This window comes from Oryza glaberrima, chromosome 3 (genome assembly GCF_000147395.1).
Source record: "Oryza glaberrima chromosome 3, OglaRS2, whole genome shotgun sequence".
NCBI lineage: Eukaryota > Viridiplantae > Streptophyta > Magnoliopsida > Poales > Poaceae > Oryza > Oryza glaberrima.
Genome location: NC_068328.1, coordinates 17291426 through 17308251, shown reverse-complemented (window position 1 = coordinate 17308251; position 16826 = coordinate 17291426). Strand labels below are relative to the sequence as shown.

The 16826-nt window shown below is 44.2% G+C and overlaps 3 protein-coding genes across 3 annotated transcripts; all 3 read right to left on the bottom strand.

Moving 5' to 3' along the window:
- Positions 1–286: 286 nt before the first annotated feature.
- On the bottom strand, positions 287–1076 carry LOC127765925 (cysteine proteinase inhibitor 8). Its single transcript, XM_052290902.1, has one exon. It carries the CDS (start codon positions 915–917, stop codon positions 543–545), a length of 375 nt encoding a protein of 124 aa, XP_052146862.1. The 5' UTR covers positions 918–1076; the 3' UTR covers positions 287–542.
- Positions 1077–7778: 6702 nt separating this feature from the next.
- LOC127768367 (uncharacterized) lies at positions 7779–10687 on the bottom strand. Its single transcript, XM_052293926.1, has 4 exons — positions 10203–10687; positions 9820–9972; positions 8580–8785; positions 7779–8374 (listed from the first exon to the last, which is right to left on the bottom strand). Exons 1-4 carry the CDS (start codon positions 10629–10631, stop codon positions 8167–8169), a joined length of 996 nt encoding a protein of 331 aa, XP_052149886.1. The 5' UTR covers positions 10632–10687; the 3' UTR covers positions 7779–8166.
- A 3826-nt stretch (positions 10688–14513) lies between these two features.
- LOC127765619 (expansin-A31) lies at positions 14514–15533 on the bottom strand. The gene has a single exon (XM_052290562.1). It carries the CDS (start codon positions 15483–15485, stop codon positions 14715–14717), a length of 771 nt encoding a protein of 256 aa, XP_052146522.1. The 5' UTR covers positions 15486–15533; the 3' UTR covers positions 14514–14714.
- Between the last annotated feature and the right edge of the window lie 1293 nt (positions 15534–16826).

The following is a 16826-nucleotide window of genomic DNA, read 5'->3' as shown; positions in this document are numbered from 1 at the left end:
ATTAACCCTTATAAGCAATATTGGTGGCCAATCTGTCGAATCGTCCATGTATACTGCATAAGTAGATGTGTGGGCGTTAGGATGTTGTACATATCCTTCAGTAACTATTTATTATACACAAGTTAATTAACGAGATGCCACGAGATGTCACGGCTTCGCGGTTAATGAAGTGTAAGATAAGCACAAATATATATGGACAAAATAGCAAAACTGGAAGATAGCTGGAGTATCCTCTGTTCCTCTCCCCCATGACGGAAATGCAACAGCGGAATTAAGATGGGCACCATTATTCCAATCCCACCATTTTATTCGCTAATTCATTACAAGTATGGACTCGCTGTCTTACATGCAAAAGATTGAACCGCACACACGGGGACACAACTCAGACCGAACAAGTACAGGTACTTAGCTTGTGCTCATCATACATGAGAATTACATGAGATGTGTGATTAACAGAGAGAGATTAGGCAGGGAAAATTTAACAGCTGATCGAGATGGAGCAGAAGAGACATAGATAAGATAGATCTGGAGGGAGGGATGGATCAGTGCGCGGCGGCGGGCTTGAAGGAGGTGAGCTGGCGGGTGTTGGTCCACGACTGCTCGTACACGACGGCGACGTAGGACGCGGTGGCCCCCGCGGGGTCGGACGCGGAGACGACGAGGCGGTAGTTCATCCCGGAGACCACCTGCTGCTCGCCGCTCGTCACGCGGCGGAACCGCAGCCCGTCGCTGGAGAGCGAGGCGTGCCGCTCCACCGCCCACCCGCCGAGCTCCTGGATGTGGGGGTCGCCCACGTCCGTGATCGGGCTCCACCCGCCCACCAGCGGGCCATGGCCGCGGTTACCCCCGACCTGCGCGGCGGCGGCGGCGGCGGAGACGGCGAGCAGGAGGGCCAGCAGCAGCGGGATTCTCGCCATGGCCGCCGTCGATCGAGGGGAAGGGATCGGATCGGAAAGGAAGCGGTGGTGGTATTGGTGTAGGGGAGAGGCGGTTTCGGGCGCTTGGGATGCAGGGGGGTACGGGCTAAAATTGCTTTGGCGTGTGGGAGGAGCAAGCAGAGAAGATGAAGATGCAGATGCACGTGAAGGATGGGGGCATTTAAAAAGGAGTAGCGTGGGACGTGGCGACAAGAGGACAAAGCACAAGTAAACGGTTTTGTTTTCGTGGAAAAACGGGCATATGTGCCAATTTGCTGTCTCCCGTTGTCCTGCACTTCATCTATTCCTCTTTAACAAGTACATCCTCTGTTTCAAAATAATTTTATTTATGAGTTTTTTTATCTAACGTTTGATCATCTATTTTATTTAAAAAATTATAAAAAAATTACGCATTAAAATAAAAATACAAATCACTAAAATAATTCAAATGTTATGGAAGGTAAAACGTTGAACACGGAAATCTATAAATAAACTTATTTTTGATTGGAGGGGGTAAGTGAAGTAACTCGATCGTGACATGCATATTTGTTCGTAGTTAATATAAATGGATATGTTATTTTCTATTACTAAAGTGTGATGATGATATTAAGCTAGTAAAAACTGCATTTCATAATCTTGAGTCAACGGTTATATAGCTTTTCACCAACTTTAGATGGAGATTTACAAATAGAAATCAATAATCATGCGTTATTTTAGGTTGGCGTTTTAAGTTTTTGTGTGTGCTCCTGTTTTGAAAGGAGTTTGTGTTTTTTTTAGTATTTGTGTGTGCTGCTGTTTTATAAGGAGTGTGTTTTTATGTCTTTGTTTTGTTTAGATAGAGTTTGGTTGAACTGGTGTAATAATTTGCTGTAGCTCTTTAAGCAAAGGCCGGGATTTAATCCTATTATTAAAAAAAAGAAAAATGTCCTCTTGCCTTTTCTGATATCTACTATTTTTTTTCACCAAGCACGCATGTAGTCATACACGTATATCATACTCACAGTCACATGTCCTTAACTGTGTCCCTTAACACATACAGCCGCACCCACCCCTTACATGCAAACCATACTCTCGACACGGGTGAGTAAGTGTACCCCTAATGCACACTAAAATAACAAAGACCAGCAACACAAACTTGGCCCCACTAAAATCTTATACTTAGAAACCACACTCATGTGTGGATAAGTCATCAATATTTGAACCTTTGGTCGTGCGCTGCACCCACAACTCTAACACTGGTGTTTCCTATCTTTTATAACATCTAAATAGTCATAATATTTTTTTGAAATACGTCATTATGCATACATGTTTAATTTCGAATGTACAAGCTGTAAAAAAAGAAGAAAAAACTCTTAAGTAATACAATAAATGAACTGTTTATAGTTATATTTGTTTTCTAATAATTAACTTATATGGGTAGAATTTTCATTCGTAAGTTTGTGGAGTAATATATCATATATTAATATATCTTATCAAGTTTGTTTAAAAGTTATAATAACTATTTCGATGATGTAAAATAAAAAGGAGGGAAAACATCCTCTTAAGGGAAAAGACTTCTCCAATTCAAATCCTTATGTTTTGATACAAATGTCGTATCTTATGAAATGATAACCTGTGTGGTATTAGGTATGGGCCGTTTATGTCTATAGAATATGCGAACTTGTGATATGTATATTAAGTGTCAATAAAGAAGTGCTTGATCTAATAATAAGAAAACAGATTCAAGTAGTATTGGAATTACTTCAATTTGGCCAATAAGAGCATGGTCAAAGACAAGTTATGGTATGAGCTCTTACATACTACCCCTTTATTTTGAAACTATGCACTTACAATAGTTGAGACAACAAAAACTATTGAGAGATTGTTAACCGTAAAATAATACATAGGGAGAGGAGGAAGGGTGTTTATAATACACACCGCGCTCTGTTACGCCCCTCTCCCCCACCCCCATACCTCTATGCATGGTTGTAGACCCCTTCACCTTTCCGTCGAATGGTTTTTTAAAACAAATAAAAATAAGCTTAAAGAAGAAAAAAGAATATTTGAATCCAAATCTGCATATAAAATTTTGGTATACAAATATTTCAGTGTATAGACTTTTAAAGAAAAGAGAAAAGCACATGGTGTAATAAAAAGAAAAGGCAGTAAAAAAAGGAGGAGGAGTTGATCACGTGATGTGTGGGCGCCTGCGAAATAGCATTTTGGTGTTTATCTCCCCTTTCTTCTCTCTTATATCAGCATAATAATCCCAGCTACGTACATCTCATATTATGACCCATAATGCATTAAAAAAGTGATTGAATTTTAGGTTGGAGGGAGTAATTGGATTGTTGTAGACAATTTCCTTATTCTCTACTCGCTGGCCAAGTGGCCAACAGAAATCTTCCGTTCCAGATTAGCCGCGTGCATCACATGCATTTTTTTTTTGTTTATTATTCATTAGCAGCGCAAAATTTTCAAGTACTATATATCTTGGTTATGCCCAATTTGACACACGCCAGCCACTTTCCGTTAGGATCAAATTTTGACTATATAGGAGTACATATTGAATGCTCCTTTCAAGAAAAGAACTGGTCAAAATAGTGTGACTACGTCGGTATATCAGTCTATGGGACGCAGATATATGCCCTATGCATATGCACACCGTCGGCAGAAGAACCGTGGGTAAGGAACTAAGGATCCAAAACCATTTGATAGTTGCAAACAAACAGCAAGTCGGCCGGATTGTGACCAGGGAAAGCGAGTGATACTGGGCCGTAAAGGATGGGCCAAGTAGTCTTCGTCAGATTCAATAAATTCCATCCCTACTACTTATGCTACGCTACTTTAATTCGATATATATAGGAGTAATTCCAGCTGGCTACAAATTAAAATAGCTATTGGTTCCAGCTGGCGTAGGTTTAAGGTCAATTAGGAATAGAATAGTAGTGATAGGGCATGTTTATAGAGCTCTAACTAACTCCTAAATTTAGCTTCAGCAGTTAGGTCTGGAGTATAGTTGTGGAGCTGTCTAAATCTAGCTCCGTCTCTCTAGTTCATTTTGTGAGAGAGCTCCACCTAGTCCTGCTTTCATTTTTGTGGAGCTGAAATTATTTGTCTGAGCTATAGGTCCAATTAGAGCTATGCTAAACAGGCCCCTAATATCTCTCCTTGTATGTCAAATCAAAGATACCCAAGGTAACATGTTGTTACGCTGGAATCGGAAAAAATATACGGCGAAAATCACAATGAAAACTTAAAATTAGAATAAAAATTGAATATCTAATATTTATCACGTCGCTGTAAGTAAAATTTTTACTTTAGTTTTTCAGAATATATTTTTTTTCTTTTTTTTTTCAGAAAACTACACATTTTTTTTTCTAGAAAATCGTTGCATTCTCGTTCCTAGAAACAATAACCATTCTCCGTAGGGGTGGGTATTTGGTTAGACCTAGAAATTCAGTTCGGTTTCTCGGTATTTTTGAAAATTCGGTTTTCAGAATCTCAAGACCGATCGGTCCCCAACAAAACTCAAGACCGAGAAAATCGGTCTTCGGTTAGTTCGGTTCGGTCTCGGTCATAGACCGAACTAACACTAACAAAAGTTTAAATCGGCAAAAAATTGATACAAGATCGATGAATCAAGCAATTAGGCCATAGATAACACACTTCAAATTGATGTCACCGGTAAATCGAGCATGATTTAGACAAAAAAAATAGAAGCAAATCAAACACGATTTAGAAAAGAAATCGGCAAATCGAACAACAACTGGTGCACACTGCACAGCCACTTCAGCTTCAGCCTACGGGATATAGCCGGCCCGGTAGATGCGGCGCGCGGGGATGGAGGCGGAGGCCGGTGGGCTGGATGCTAGCGCACAGGCGCACGGCAATGGAGACGGAGGCGGGCGGGTTGGAGACGGCACACGGCGAGATGGAGGTGTTAGTGATATGCCCTAGAGGCAATCATAGAGATGATTGTATCACACACTATGTTTACATATATATCCGACTTTGTTCCTTAAAATAGATAAACTCATTATTGGTTAATGAATATGTGATTCTTTCATGAGACTCTTTATGTTGTGTGTTGCTATTTCTAAAGGATCCCTAATCAAATATCATATGTGGAACAAATATGTTTAGATGATCAACACATGTATTAATTGATGATCATGTCTCATGGATCATGGTATAGAGAACCAAATTAATAATGTGGACACATGTTAGTGAACATGTTGTTGGATAGACCCAACAAGAGACACTGCAAGAGCCATATGTGTTGTGTCAGCAGTGATCTCATTTAGTGTTGGTGTTGAATCCTTAGACCTGAGATTATCATGGTTCCCAACATGTGTAGTAGCTTACTTAGGGACTGCTAAACGCTACTCCGTAATTGGGTAGTTATAAAAGTAGTTTTCGGGTATGCTATGAAACATGTAGTGGGATATGAATAATCAAGATGGGATTTACCCCTCCTATGGAGAGATATCTCTGGGCCTCTCGATGTTGTAGATTATGGAAGTACATGGTCATGCCAAAGGTGATTGAGGAGTCAATCACAAGTTATATAATCTATCAACATGTTCGAGTGAATGATTGAGCTATTAGAGGATGGCACATATCTAGCCTTGAGCTTAATCGATATCGTGAGGCAAAGGGGTTCATACATGTATACACTAGAGGTTCAGCCGATATGATCTTTATGTATGCCCGGTGGGTCAATACGTTCTGCTAGGGGCCGCTGTTGATGCGTGGACCGAAAGGGAGTTTTCGGGTTACAGCCAAGTATACATGAATCTACAGGGTCGCACTCTTAATGGGCCGGAATAAGGGGATTGGATGGAGATCCAATATGAGCTCAATTCGGATAGGGATCCGAATAGGAGTCCTACGGGCCTTGGAGGCCCGAGTGATGGATCCTATATATTCGTGAGGGGTGTGACCGGCAGAGGCATTGCATCGCGTGAGAAACCCTAGCCGTCACTTCCCTCCCCGAGCAAAACCCTAGCAGCGCGCGGGTGCTAGCACATCTGCGCGTGGCGTTCCGTCCCTGTACGTGTGGATACCGGTAGAGGCGCCGCTGGTTTGCGGTGCTGATCGGCGTGGGAGTATGGCGAGGAGAACGCACGAGGAGGAGAAAGTCGAGCTGGTGCGATCGACTACTTCCTCTACATCGACGCGCGCTACTTCGTGAGAGTTCCTTCGACTTCTCAGCGTCTTCTTCCGCTGCGCAGCGCGTCGAGTGGTAACGATCTATGATCTAATACTTGTATGGTTCCTGGCTTACGCGATAGAAAATTTTGATTTATGCTATCGTAGCCTACGCATATCCCAACAGGAGGTGGAGACGCTGGTGGAGCCGTGGAGGCAGAAGGCGGAGGCGGCGCCGTCGCCCGGCACGGTGCTGGAGGCGGAGGCGACAACAGCGCAGTGGAGGTAGGAGGTGGAGGGCAGGTGGAGGCAGGAGGCGGCGCCGGCGCAGTGCGGTGGAGGCAGGAGGCGGAGGGCGGAGGCGGCGCCGGCGCGGGGGAGGTAGAGGGCAGAGGCGGCGAGCGCGGTGGAGGCAGGAGGCGGAGGAGGCGAAGAGCGGAGTGCGGCACCTGTGGCTGTGAGGGAGGAGGCGACGCCTGTGACTGTGAGTGGAGGAGGCGACGCCTGTGAGAGAGTATTCTAGGGTTTTCTTTACTGGGCCTGTTGGGCCTCCTAGGACTATTGGGCCAGTTCGGTCATCTCGGGTATTTCGGTTAACCGAGCCCAATAACTGAAATGCCCAAAATAAATTCGGTCTTTCGCTAGCTGGGACCGAATAGCTACCCGAATTTTTCGGTCTCGGTCTCGGTCTTTTCGGTCGGTTCTTCGGTTCGGTCAAATTATACCCACCCCTAATTCTCCCTCTTAAAGGAAGGTACGGATATATTGATAGCTAAAGAGCAAATGATTGCACTGACAAATTTATCTGTATTTTATTAAATGGCATTTATGCCTAACAAACATAAAACGGCATGCCAAATGAGTGTAGCTTTACCCGGATTTGAATTCTAAACTCGATACTGATGCTCATATTTACGTTCTAATTATTTTTTATAGCGATAGACGATTTATATGTCGACAGCGAAAGAACAAGCCCACTTGTTTGTTGGGCATTTAGAACAATTAGCTGCAAGTGATAAGTTGCCCACTGATGCTGTCTTTGCTATTGTAGTGGTATCGAAGATTTCTAGGCTGCTTTCCATCTCCTTTTTGAGAGAGATTTTTAGCCCACCTAAAACGAAAAGCTCATTAGCATATAATTAATTAAATGTTAATAATTTAATTTGAAAAATTAGATTTATTTAAATTTTTAAATAACTTATATATATAATTTTTGCAAAAGACACATCATTATTTAATAGTTTAAAATCATTTAATAGTTTAAAAAGCGTGCTAAGAGAAAATGAGAGTTAAAGTTTAGAGTTAAAAGAACTGGGAGAGTTCAAATCTACCCTTTCACATCTTCTACCATCTAATTTTCCATGTGCACGCTTTCCGAACTACTAAACATTGTATTTTTTAAAAAGAATTTCAATAGAAGTTGCTTTAAAAAACATATAAATCCATTTAAAGTTTTTTAGCTAATATTTAATGGAAAAAGTCCAAATACCCTAAACTTTAGAAGGAAGTCCGTCTAGCACCCTGAACTTTAAAATCAGACATCCAACCCCCTAAACTTTGTCATGCCATCCATATTACCCTCTAAGGTGGTTTTGGATTATGGTTTTGTATATTTTGAAAGCTTAAACAAACAATTTTGACTAATAAATATAACATATTGGTGCTGTGGACTTCGGCGATGCGACTAGCTACGGGCCTCATCTCCACCGTTATATTTACAAGGACCGGTTCACATCAACTTGCTACTATAACATACGTTAACTGAACTGTGGTCTGGAAACAGTATTCATTGTTACCGTAAAATCTTGCTACAGCATACATGAAGAAAGGTGATTTGGAAACCTTTATTCATTGCTGCCGTAAAATCTTAAAACTGTAAACTGTTTCCACAACGCATTGCTACAGCTATAGCGTGCGATTCAAATTACCGTCCACACAGTGAATCTCTGCAGGCTGCACCGTTGCAGACGATCCAGATCTCCCTTCAATCTAGTAGTAAGTCATAAGTATAACTCCAAATCCGCCCAGCTAGCTTCCTTCAATTGTTGCCTCCTTACCAGCAAGACATCTTCATATACAAGAATGGAGTAGCTTCTTTCATAGTTGCAGTTATTCCTCACCTTTGCAAATAGATTGCTGTTCCAATCAAAACAATCCATAAAGTAACAATCACCCATGCGCTCCTTGTCCATTCCGTTGGAGGTCGCAAGAAAGATAAGTCACCAAAGATATTTGGCGAAGGTTCAACTTGGCTGCTGGCAGCCACCATTTTCCTTTTCTTGTCCTCCTGCTCCTTGATTTTGTCACTCCATGTTCCAGCGTACCTAATTCACATGATAGTATACATCACGTTATATTTCTATGAGCATAGAGTATGTACCGGAGTTGTTTTTACTTCAATGTGAAGGCAAGATTTTCTCAATACTTTAACAGAAGACTTTAATGTCTAACAGAAGACATGGCCCAACTAAATACGCCCACATACAAAGATTGAAATTTCCAGTTGAAGTGTTAAGATAGATAACTAACCAATCCCAACTAGATCCAATTTGTGGTATTGTGACCACCTCGTCATTGGAGATCTTCAGCTTGGGTGCCTCAGAAATGTACCGGAGTTCCGCTGCCTGCCGCCTAATGCTGATCATTGGATGTGTACTCTCCAACTCTTTGTACAGTGCAATGCAATCCTTGTGCCTCCTATTGGCCTCATACGCCATTGCAAGCCAAATTTGGATCTGTAAGTGTGAGAAGACATCACATATCACCATAATTCTACAAGCATGATCAATTATTGTCATCAAAACCAGGAACACTGGAGCAGGCAACATGGTTATATGATATATTTGAATCTATCATTATAAAGTATGAGGCTCACTTGGTCAAATAAGTGTACACTAATTCCATCGCCCCGCTTGCTATGAAGTAAACATTTCATTTCACATTTTGAACAGCCGTTCTATTGATTGGTTAGGCCAAAAATAAGGCTGTGGTCACAGACCACAGATAACTGGTTTTTAAGGCCATTTAGAACATACTTAGCCATGGAACATTCCAAAATTCCAGTAAACTAGACCTAACAATCATGTGTTGTCAACATCCACATCTGCCTGAATTTAATAGCTCCAAACTAGTGATTCCTGCTGTACGGATACTTTTTGTTCTTACAAAGTAACTATTTTATATGTTTAAAGCTCAATTTAAGCTATTTCAATATACCATATAAAACTTATTAATCTACATATTTAGACATAACAAGGTAATTGTTGGGAAATTTTGAGGTATCAGCACTTTCATTTTAACTGTTATTTAGCAATCATGTATTTAATGGTTTGTAAGACTTCTTAATCTTGGGATATTAGATAGTGAACCTTAGGCCGGTCCTTCATGTTTGAAAAACATCATGTCCCTCTATCTTGGATTCTAGCTTTCAATGATCTCTTTCATTGGTAATGGTTTCATTCTGCCACAAGTCACTACACATCCATTTTATCATATAGCTAAGGTCGTATAATAAGCTACTCCAGTAAACAACTAAGGTTGTTTGAAAAGCTAAACAAACACTCAGGGACATCTAATACAGCTACGCTGTGAAGAACATGCGACATGCGGCAATGTTGGTGTAAGTAACTTAGCATGTATTCCTTCTCTTTATAGCTCAAATATATCCGAACATTAATTTTATAGACACACTGATGAGCCAACTACATAAAGGAACCTGAAATGAACAGAATTACTAATCACATAGCCACGTAGGGGAGTGATATGCTACCTCCCCACCAAGGAGCGATGAAGGGCGAATAATTGTGAGTGCAGCCTCCAAGAATTCAATAGAGCGGCCATACATTCCTCTTCCGTAGGCCCTTTGCCCCAAATCAAACATTTGCTTCGCCGTCGCCCGCCTCTCTGCTTGCTCCTTTGCCACCTGCAAACCCCCCATAGCAAAAACATACATGTTGGAATCCAGCTAGACTAGAGCAATGCATGCAATGCAATTTGAGGCAAAGTTATCGATACAGTGACAAAACATGTTAAATGGTAAACTGGAAGTGGGCATAACGCCAATGATGTGGTTAACAATTTGGTAATGGCGTTCTTCCTGTTAGATTATATTGAGATACTAAGCTAAGTAAAAGAGAGCGGTGGCAGCTGGACCTTCTGGAGCTCGCGGCGGACGCGCTCGCGCTTCTCCTCCTCGGACTCGTCGGGGGCCTCGGCGGCGGCCTGGCTCTGCAGCTCCTCGGCGGTGCGCTCGAGCTCCTCCATCTCCTCGGCCTCCTTCAGCCGCCGCGCCATCTCCGCCTCCCACTCCCTCTGCGCCTCGTCCTCCGACGGCTCCCCGGCCTCCTCGCCGCCGGCCCCCGAAGCGGACGCCGCGAACCTGGCCACATGGCCGTGGCCACGGCGGCGAGCGCGCGCGCGCGCGCGCGCACGGAAGAGGAGACAACAGGAGTCCGCCGCGCCGGCGCCGGGCGGCCGCCACCGGGGCCTGGGGGCCCAGTTGCAGAGGCGGAGCTGGGGCCCGCGGACGGTAAGGTCGCCCCGCAGGGCGGTGGCGTCGCCGAGGAGGAGGCCGGCGGCCATCGCCGCGCGCGGGGGAGGAGAACCCACCACCACCGGTCAAGAAGCACAAGGGAGCAAGCGGCCAAGGGCTTTCCTTTCTCTGTGGTCACAACCGAAAAGAGGAATTGGGTCACGGCACTGCAGTCAGTGACACGTGGGCCCAACCGCCGCAGATATTTTTCACTGCAACTGCAGGCGAAGGAAGAAAGAAATGGTGCGGAGGTGAACAGAACGGGTGGTGTGATTGACCACACGAGACAGTCAGTCTTCAGTATTCTCAAACTTTTTTTTTTTGAAGGGTACAACGACGACGCACACACCAACTCACTCCACACTCACACAACGCAACACCACACACACGAGTGCGTGCGCGTCCAACACACGCTGTAGACTTTGAGGATCCTCACATGTGCGGAAAACATACAGTCCCACTAAACGCGCACGTGTGTATACCTTATTATTTACTCGGGACCAATCGAAGTCAGTCCCAAAAATGACCCTATTATCTACTTGGAACCAATCTAAGTCAGTCCCAAAAATGAGGGACGAGCGTTGAGTCTGGGACTCGAACGCTGGCCGGCACGACCTACTACCTGCGCTACGCGCAGTCTATTCTCAAACCTTTGGTGATTTAGTTTTGAAAAATGATGTCTTACAATTTGGAATTTGCAATCACCATTTTCATGCTCATGGCAGGGTAGAGTTTACAGGGTAGAATTTATCGGCATTTTACTTGCTCAAAGTGTCTGTCTAGTGATCCTAAGAGCTGACCATGCATCCATGAAGGAAGTCATTGAGGCTCTTGAGAAGATCGAGTCGATTAAGAGCAAGTGGAGGGAGCCCAGGAACAGCTCCTCGCTGGTGCGTGGGCAGGGGAATTCTCGAGGAGCGATAATGCGAGGACGAGCTCAAGGGCAGATGATCATGGAGATACATAGGATGGGCTGATTTTGTTGTTGGTGGTGTAAAGGTTTACTATGGTAGATCTCAATTCATGATGTCATGACGAAGTTTGCATCGATCATGATGATCAATGTAATAGTACAGAAATATACTAAAACTTTATAGCTGCCATTATATGCACAGATATGAAGTAGAGTACTCTGTACTCATAAATTTTCTAACTCCCGGCAAGTGTGATCTGTTGGAATTTCTTAACGTCATGGATAAAATCCGCAAGCGTACGAAAGATACCGATGTAGCACTTCATCCGGGAGTATTCTAGAGTATCGATTTCCACAGGGAACATGTCAACATGTCAGTTCAACTCCTCGTCAGGTTCATCCAAAGACACAAAGCTAATGTAGTTAGAGGGCAATGAGGATTTCCTAGTGAGAGACAGTGCCTACGGAAAGCTTAATTTTAATCCTAACGCAATACTTCAGGCACTGGTAACCCGCTGTTCCCAGATGTCGCTCTACTACGTACCTAGACAGGGAGGACTTAAGTGCTTTTGAGGGCTGTGACCACCTCTACACCCACCTCAAACATACTGTGAGATACGCAGTAACCACTGGAAATTAATTACCCAGACACCACGTCTACGTAATTAATAACTACTCTGCCAATCAAACACTAAAGCAATCACTATTAATATACTATAGTGAACTACAATCTCGTACGCTAATTAAAAACTAACCAAGAAGTAATTCTCAGTAAGCAAATATTAATTACTTATAATGATATTTCTATTAATACAGAGTAATTAACAAGATATAAAAGTAAGAGGAGATTACCGACAACTCCGGAATTCCTCCGATTTCTTCTACCATACTCTCTCCCTAATCTAATATATAAAGTACACTAGAGCCTCTTGTAATTCAGCTCATGCTTTGGTGTGTGTACAAGTGTGGATGAGAGGGGTATTTATAGGTGGAGAAATGCCTTGGGAGTGTGGAGATGCTCCAAGCATCCAAAGAGCATCTTCTCTCTTGTGTTGCCAAGTGTCCATACTTAGGGCAGTTTCTACCCGTGAAAATGGCCATAATCGTCATTGGGAAGCAGATTGCTACCGAACTGAACTTGGGCCTAGGCCAACAGCCTCCGTTCGGGTTCGGCCGAACCTGAACCCGGGATGGCTCCGTTCGCTCCGGTTTTTGGCCTAGACACTTATTTTGGGCCCCTTAATTTATTGGTATGAATGTTTGGCCCATTTGGAGGTGTTTAATTGGGTTTCTAGGTCCAAAACTCAATAAGTTTGGATACGAGTTTGATTCTCCTCCTCCTTCATGTATATTTAACTTTGCTAGTTTGTCTCCTGCATACGAGTATACACCAACACTCGTGGAAATTGTTAGAAATAAGCCCTACCACTATGTTTGATGTTTTATATTTATGGTCTTATGCAGATATTGACGACGATAATTTGGTACTTAACAGCCGTTAACATTGTCCGGGCTGCATTTAATTTTTCTGCTCCTAGGAAAGCACTTCTTAACCTGTACAGTATTTTTGTTGCTGTATGCAGAGGAGCAGTATTTGTGCTATGAACAAAAGGCATCTCACATCGTTGAATAACCAGATAGGGTATCATTTAATAAATAACCAGATAGAGTTAAATATAATAAATATTTAACAACTAGGTTATTCGAAATGAACATCCGAGTAGACAAACTTAGAATCTCCAAATTAAAACATCTCAATGATAAATGAACATCTCAGAATTTAATGAAAAAATATCCTCCCAACGCAAAACTGAAGATCTTAGATTTCTTCGGAGACGGCTTGTGCATGATTTCGAATTTTGTTGGATGGAGAGTTGTAAAGAATCGCTGCTAGCTTTTTTTTATACTAGAAAAAATGCCCGTGCGTTGCAACGGGTAAAGACGCTTTTTTCGATATATAACAACTATTAGAAGCCGAACAATAAATGAAAATATTGGGATCCCTATACATAATTAAAAAAAGTTAATGAAAATCATTTTTTGGTTTTGGGCCGAAACATTATTCCTTCACTTGTTTTTAGCCCTAACCCAGTTCAATACCTCCCTATGCTTGGCCTATATCTCTTTGGCCCAACACACAAACAGGCCCAAGCCACAAGCAAAAGTGAAATCGTAGGCCCAACTCACATAGCCTAGTGCGATCTTCAACCTCCGGAAGATATCCTTTGCATGCATGATGCTGGAGCCGATCCTCGTCATCAAATCCAACCGAATCTTTCTTGATCTTCTAAAATTGTTTTAGGGCTTTTGATCCACTCGATCTCTTCTCTCCGTTTCCCCAAGATCAGATAGAATTCACAAAAATCGGGATAAAAAGGTGAAGCTCGCTGGTCAACCATCTTAGATGGAGATTAAATCCAATAAATTAAAACCAAATTGAAAGAGAAAATAATGGAGAAAATAATGAGTTAGGAGTAGGGAATCAATTTTTGTAATCAATAATAGGAGGTAACGTACGGGGAGGCAAATCGCGGCGGCGCTAGGGTTTGGATCGGGCCCTAAGAGCGGTAAAAAAGGGAGATCGGATCGGACTGAATAGAAAAAATACGGTGATGAAAAAACCAGATGGATGAAAAAAAATAAGCCTAATCGGACATAAAAAACTGGCAAGAAAAATAGAGGGACAAAAAAACATATTCAATTAAAACCGATTCCTCAATTAAAAATGAAAACCGATTCAAACACGGATGACATACCAAAATCTCGGCAAAAACATCTTCAATTTTTATAATAGTAGAGATTCATTGATGTCTTCCTGCATAGATCACAACTATATGTTAACTTAGATCTCATCTCTTCAACTGTTCATATTCATTTAAAAGTACACTAAAAAACATCCAATTTTTTTTATTCCAATCCACTATTATTGGGCGTTAAATTTTGAACCAAGATAATCTTGGAGATGCCTTGATTTTCGGATTCAACCCGTAGAAACTGTTAAGGGTCGATCTGCTGGAGATGCTATGATAAACCAACGAGGAATAATGTACATAATTAATATTGACAATAGAATCAAGGAAAAATTTAGGAAACAGATTATCAGCATCGATCGTGTGACGATCGAGCAGCACAGGAATAAAGGAATAAGCGGTGGAAGGAAGTACAGCTTTGCTATTGCTAGCTAAGCTCCGTTAAAATGACGAACCATTTTACTCATCATCTAGTAGTCGAACTGCTGGTAGGTGGAGAAGGTCTGGCCGAACTGCCACCACGCCGGCGCCACGTCCTGGAACTGCAGGTACTGGCCGCCGGTGGTGGTGACGGCGAAGCTGAGCGCCTGGCCGGCGAGCCCGGCGAGCGACTGCCAGTTGGCGCCCCAGTTCCGCGACATCTGGATCCACCCGGTGTTGGTCCCCTTGATCCACGCGCTGGCCACCGATCCGCTGCCGGCGACGTTGGTGATGAGCACGAGCTCGAAGTAGTTGAGGCCGGCGACGGTGAACCGCACCCCGCCCTGGCGCCAGCACCTCACCCGCTGGTACAGCACCGGCACGATCCCGGCCTGGTACACGCCGATCTGCTCCCACGCCGGCTGCGACATGTCGAAGTGCGGCCGCGGCGGGTTGCACCACCCGCCGCCGTCGCTCGGGAGAGCCCAGTTGGGCGGGCACAGGTTGGTCGCCGTCACGGTCACCGCCGTGCCGGCCTTGCACCACTGCGGCGCCCTGCTCGTGTCGCAGACGATCAGGTAGCACTGCCCGCACGACGCGCCGTCGTTGAACAGCGCCTGGCTCAGCGCCGCGTTGTCCACGCCGTACCCCTGGTCGTACAGGTTGCCGTACCCGCACGCGCCGCCCATCGTCCCGGACCCGTCGCTCCCGCCATAGAACGTCGCCGTCGCCGGTGACCAGTCGGCCACCGCGCCGCCCGCCGCGCACGCCGCGACCACCGCGAGGCACAGAGCCAGCCGCGACGACATGGCCATGTCCATGCAAAACTTTTGATGGAGCGTTGCAAGTGTAGTAGTACTAGCTAACTCTGCTTTGGTGTTGCGAGTGATGATCGTAACAAAGCCGGTTGCTAGTGTTTATATAGGGATTAACTGCAACGGAAGTTGGAACAGCAAGCTAATTAGCAGTTGATCAGGGGAAAAATAGAGAGGAATAATGCATGGTGATTGATAGATTAATGTAATCAGGGTGAGCTAACTACTCGAAGCACATGCATGTGGGTGCAAATTAGCTAGCTAGGCCTTGACTTGCGCGTTGTTGGCAATGATTATTGGTTGCTAGAATTCCGTGGCAATCAACACAAACATTCCTTCCACACGTCGAGTCCTCTCACTCAGCTGCAATCCGGCGCGTAATTTAGTTAGTTTCCAGGTTGATTTAAGAGCAAAGTCAATGTCAATCCAATCAACGGTTTGAGCAACTGGTTGCATCTATAATTAATGGTTTCGATCGGCTTATATTAGGTTTTCATGCATGATCGATCAATGCGCCAGCTCCTATGATTGGAGAAATGACATCCTATAAGATGTAACGGCCCAAACTTGTGAATAAAGTACAGTGCCACATTGTGTCGTTTAGGTCTCCGAACTCTTAAATTATATATACCACATTATCACGATCCCTTTGGAATGCTACACGGCTGCCATAAAATTTCTTTCTTCCCTGTAACTTTTAGCCACTTCTTTTTCTTTTTTCCTTCTTTTTATTTGTTTTATCCTCATCCTTCAGATAGTGGCAGAGTGAGGTGGACACTAGTGCCTCTTCTCAACGGCGAGGTCCACGAAGCCAGATCAGCGGTAGCAACGGGGCCAGGTGATCGGATCTGGCATGTGCCTGGACAAACCCCCTAGATCAAGCTCTCCCCCCCCCCACCCCGGCCCCTCCCCCTCTTCGTAGAGCTCAAGCTGCTGCTGTTGAGCTCACCTTGGCTATCGCTGGTGCCAGTGTGCCCCATATCTTGCTCACCTCCTCACGCCGCTAGCCACGTGGCCATATCTTCCTCACCTCCGCGCGTACCTCCTTTGTCAAAGCGGCTAGAGTGGAAGCAGCCGCACTGAGAAGACGTCGTTGAGTTTGACGCGGACGCAATCTGGTGCATGCTCAGCGACCCATTCACTGTGCGGCCGCTCCTACTCTTGCCTTTTTGACAAAGGAGGTATGTGCAGAGGGTGTGGCCGTCATGGCTCAGGAGGCAGGCAGCTGCCTCACACGGCGAACGTACTAGAGACAAGCTATTGGTGAGCCAGTGGAATCAATGAGGGGGCAGAGGGGCTTCTACGTCGTGTTGGCCTGCGTGTCGACAAGGTTGAAGGTGGAGTGAG

What these genes read in the sequence shown, in the direction of transcription:
- LOC127765925 (XM_052290902.1), bottom strand. Translation starts at nt 917, where the DNA reads ATGGCGAGAATCCCGCTGCTGCTGGCCCTCCTGCTCGCCGTCTCCGCC.
- LOC127765619 (XM_052290562.1), bottom strand. Translation starts at nt 15,485, where the DNA reads ATGGACATGGCCATGTCGTCGCGGCTGGCTCTGTGCCTCGCGGTGGTC.
- LOC127768367 (XM_052293926.1), bottom strand. Translation starts at nt 10,631, where the DNA reads ATGGCCGCCGGCCTCCTCCTCGGCGACGCCACCGCCCTGCGGGGCGAC. An exon ending in TCCGCCGCGAGCTCCAGAAG is followed by an intron (nt 9,973 to 10,202) that starts GTCCAGCTGCCA and finishes GGGGGTTTGCAG; the next exon opens with GTGGCAAAGGAGCAAGCAGA. An exon ending in CATCGCTCCTTGGTGGGGAG is followed by an intron (nt 8,786 to 9,819) that starts GTAGCATATCAC and finishes TCACACTTACAG; the next exon opens with ATCCAAATTTGGCTTGCAAT.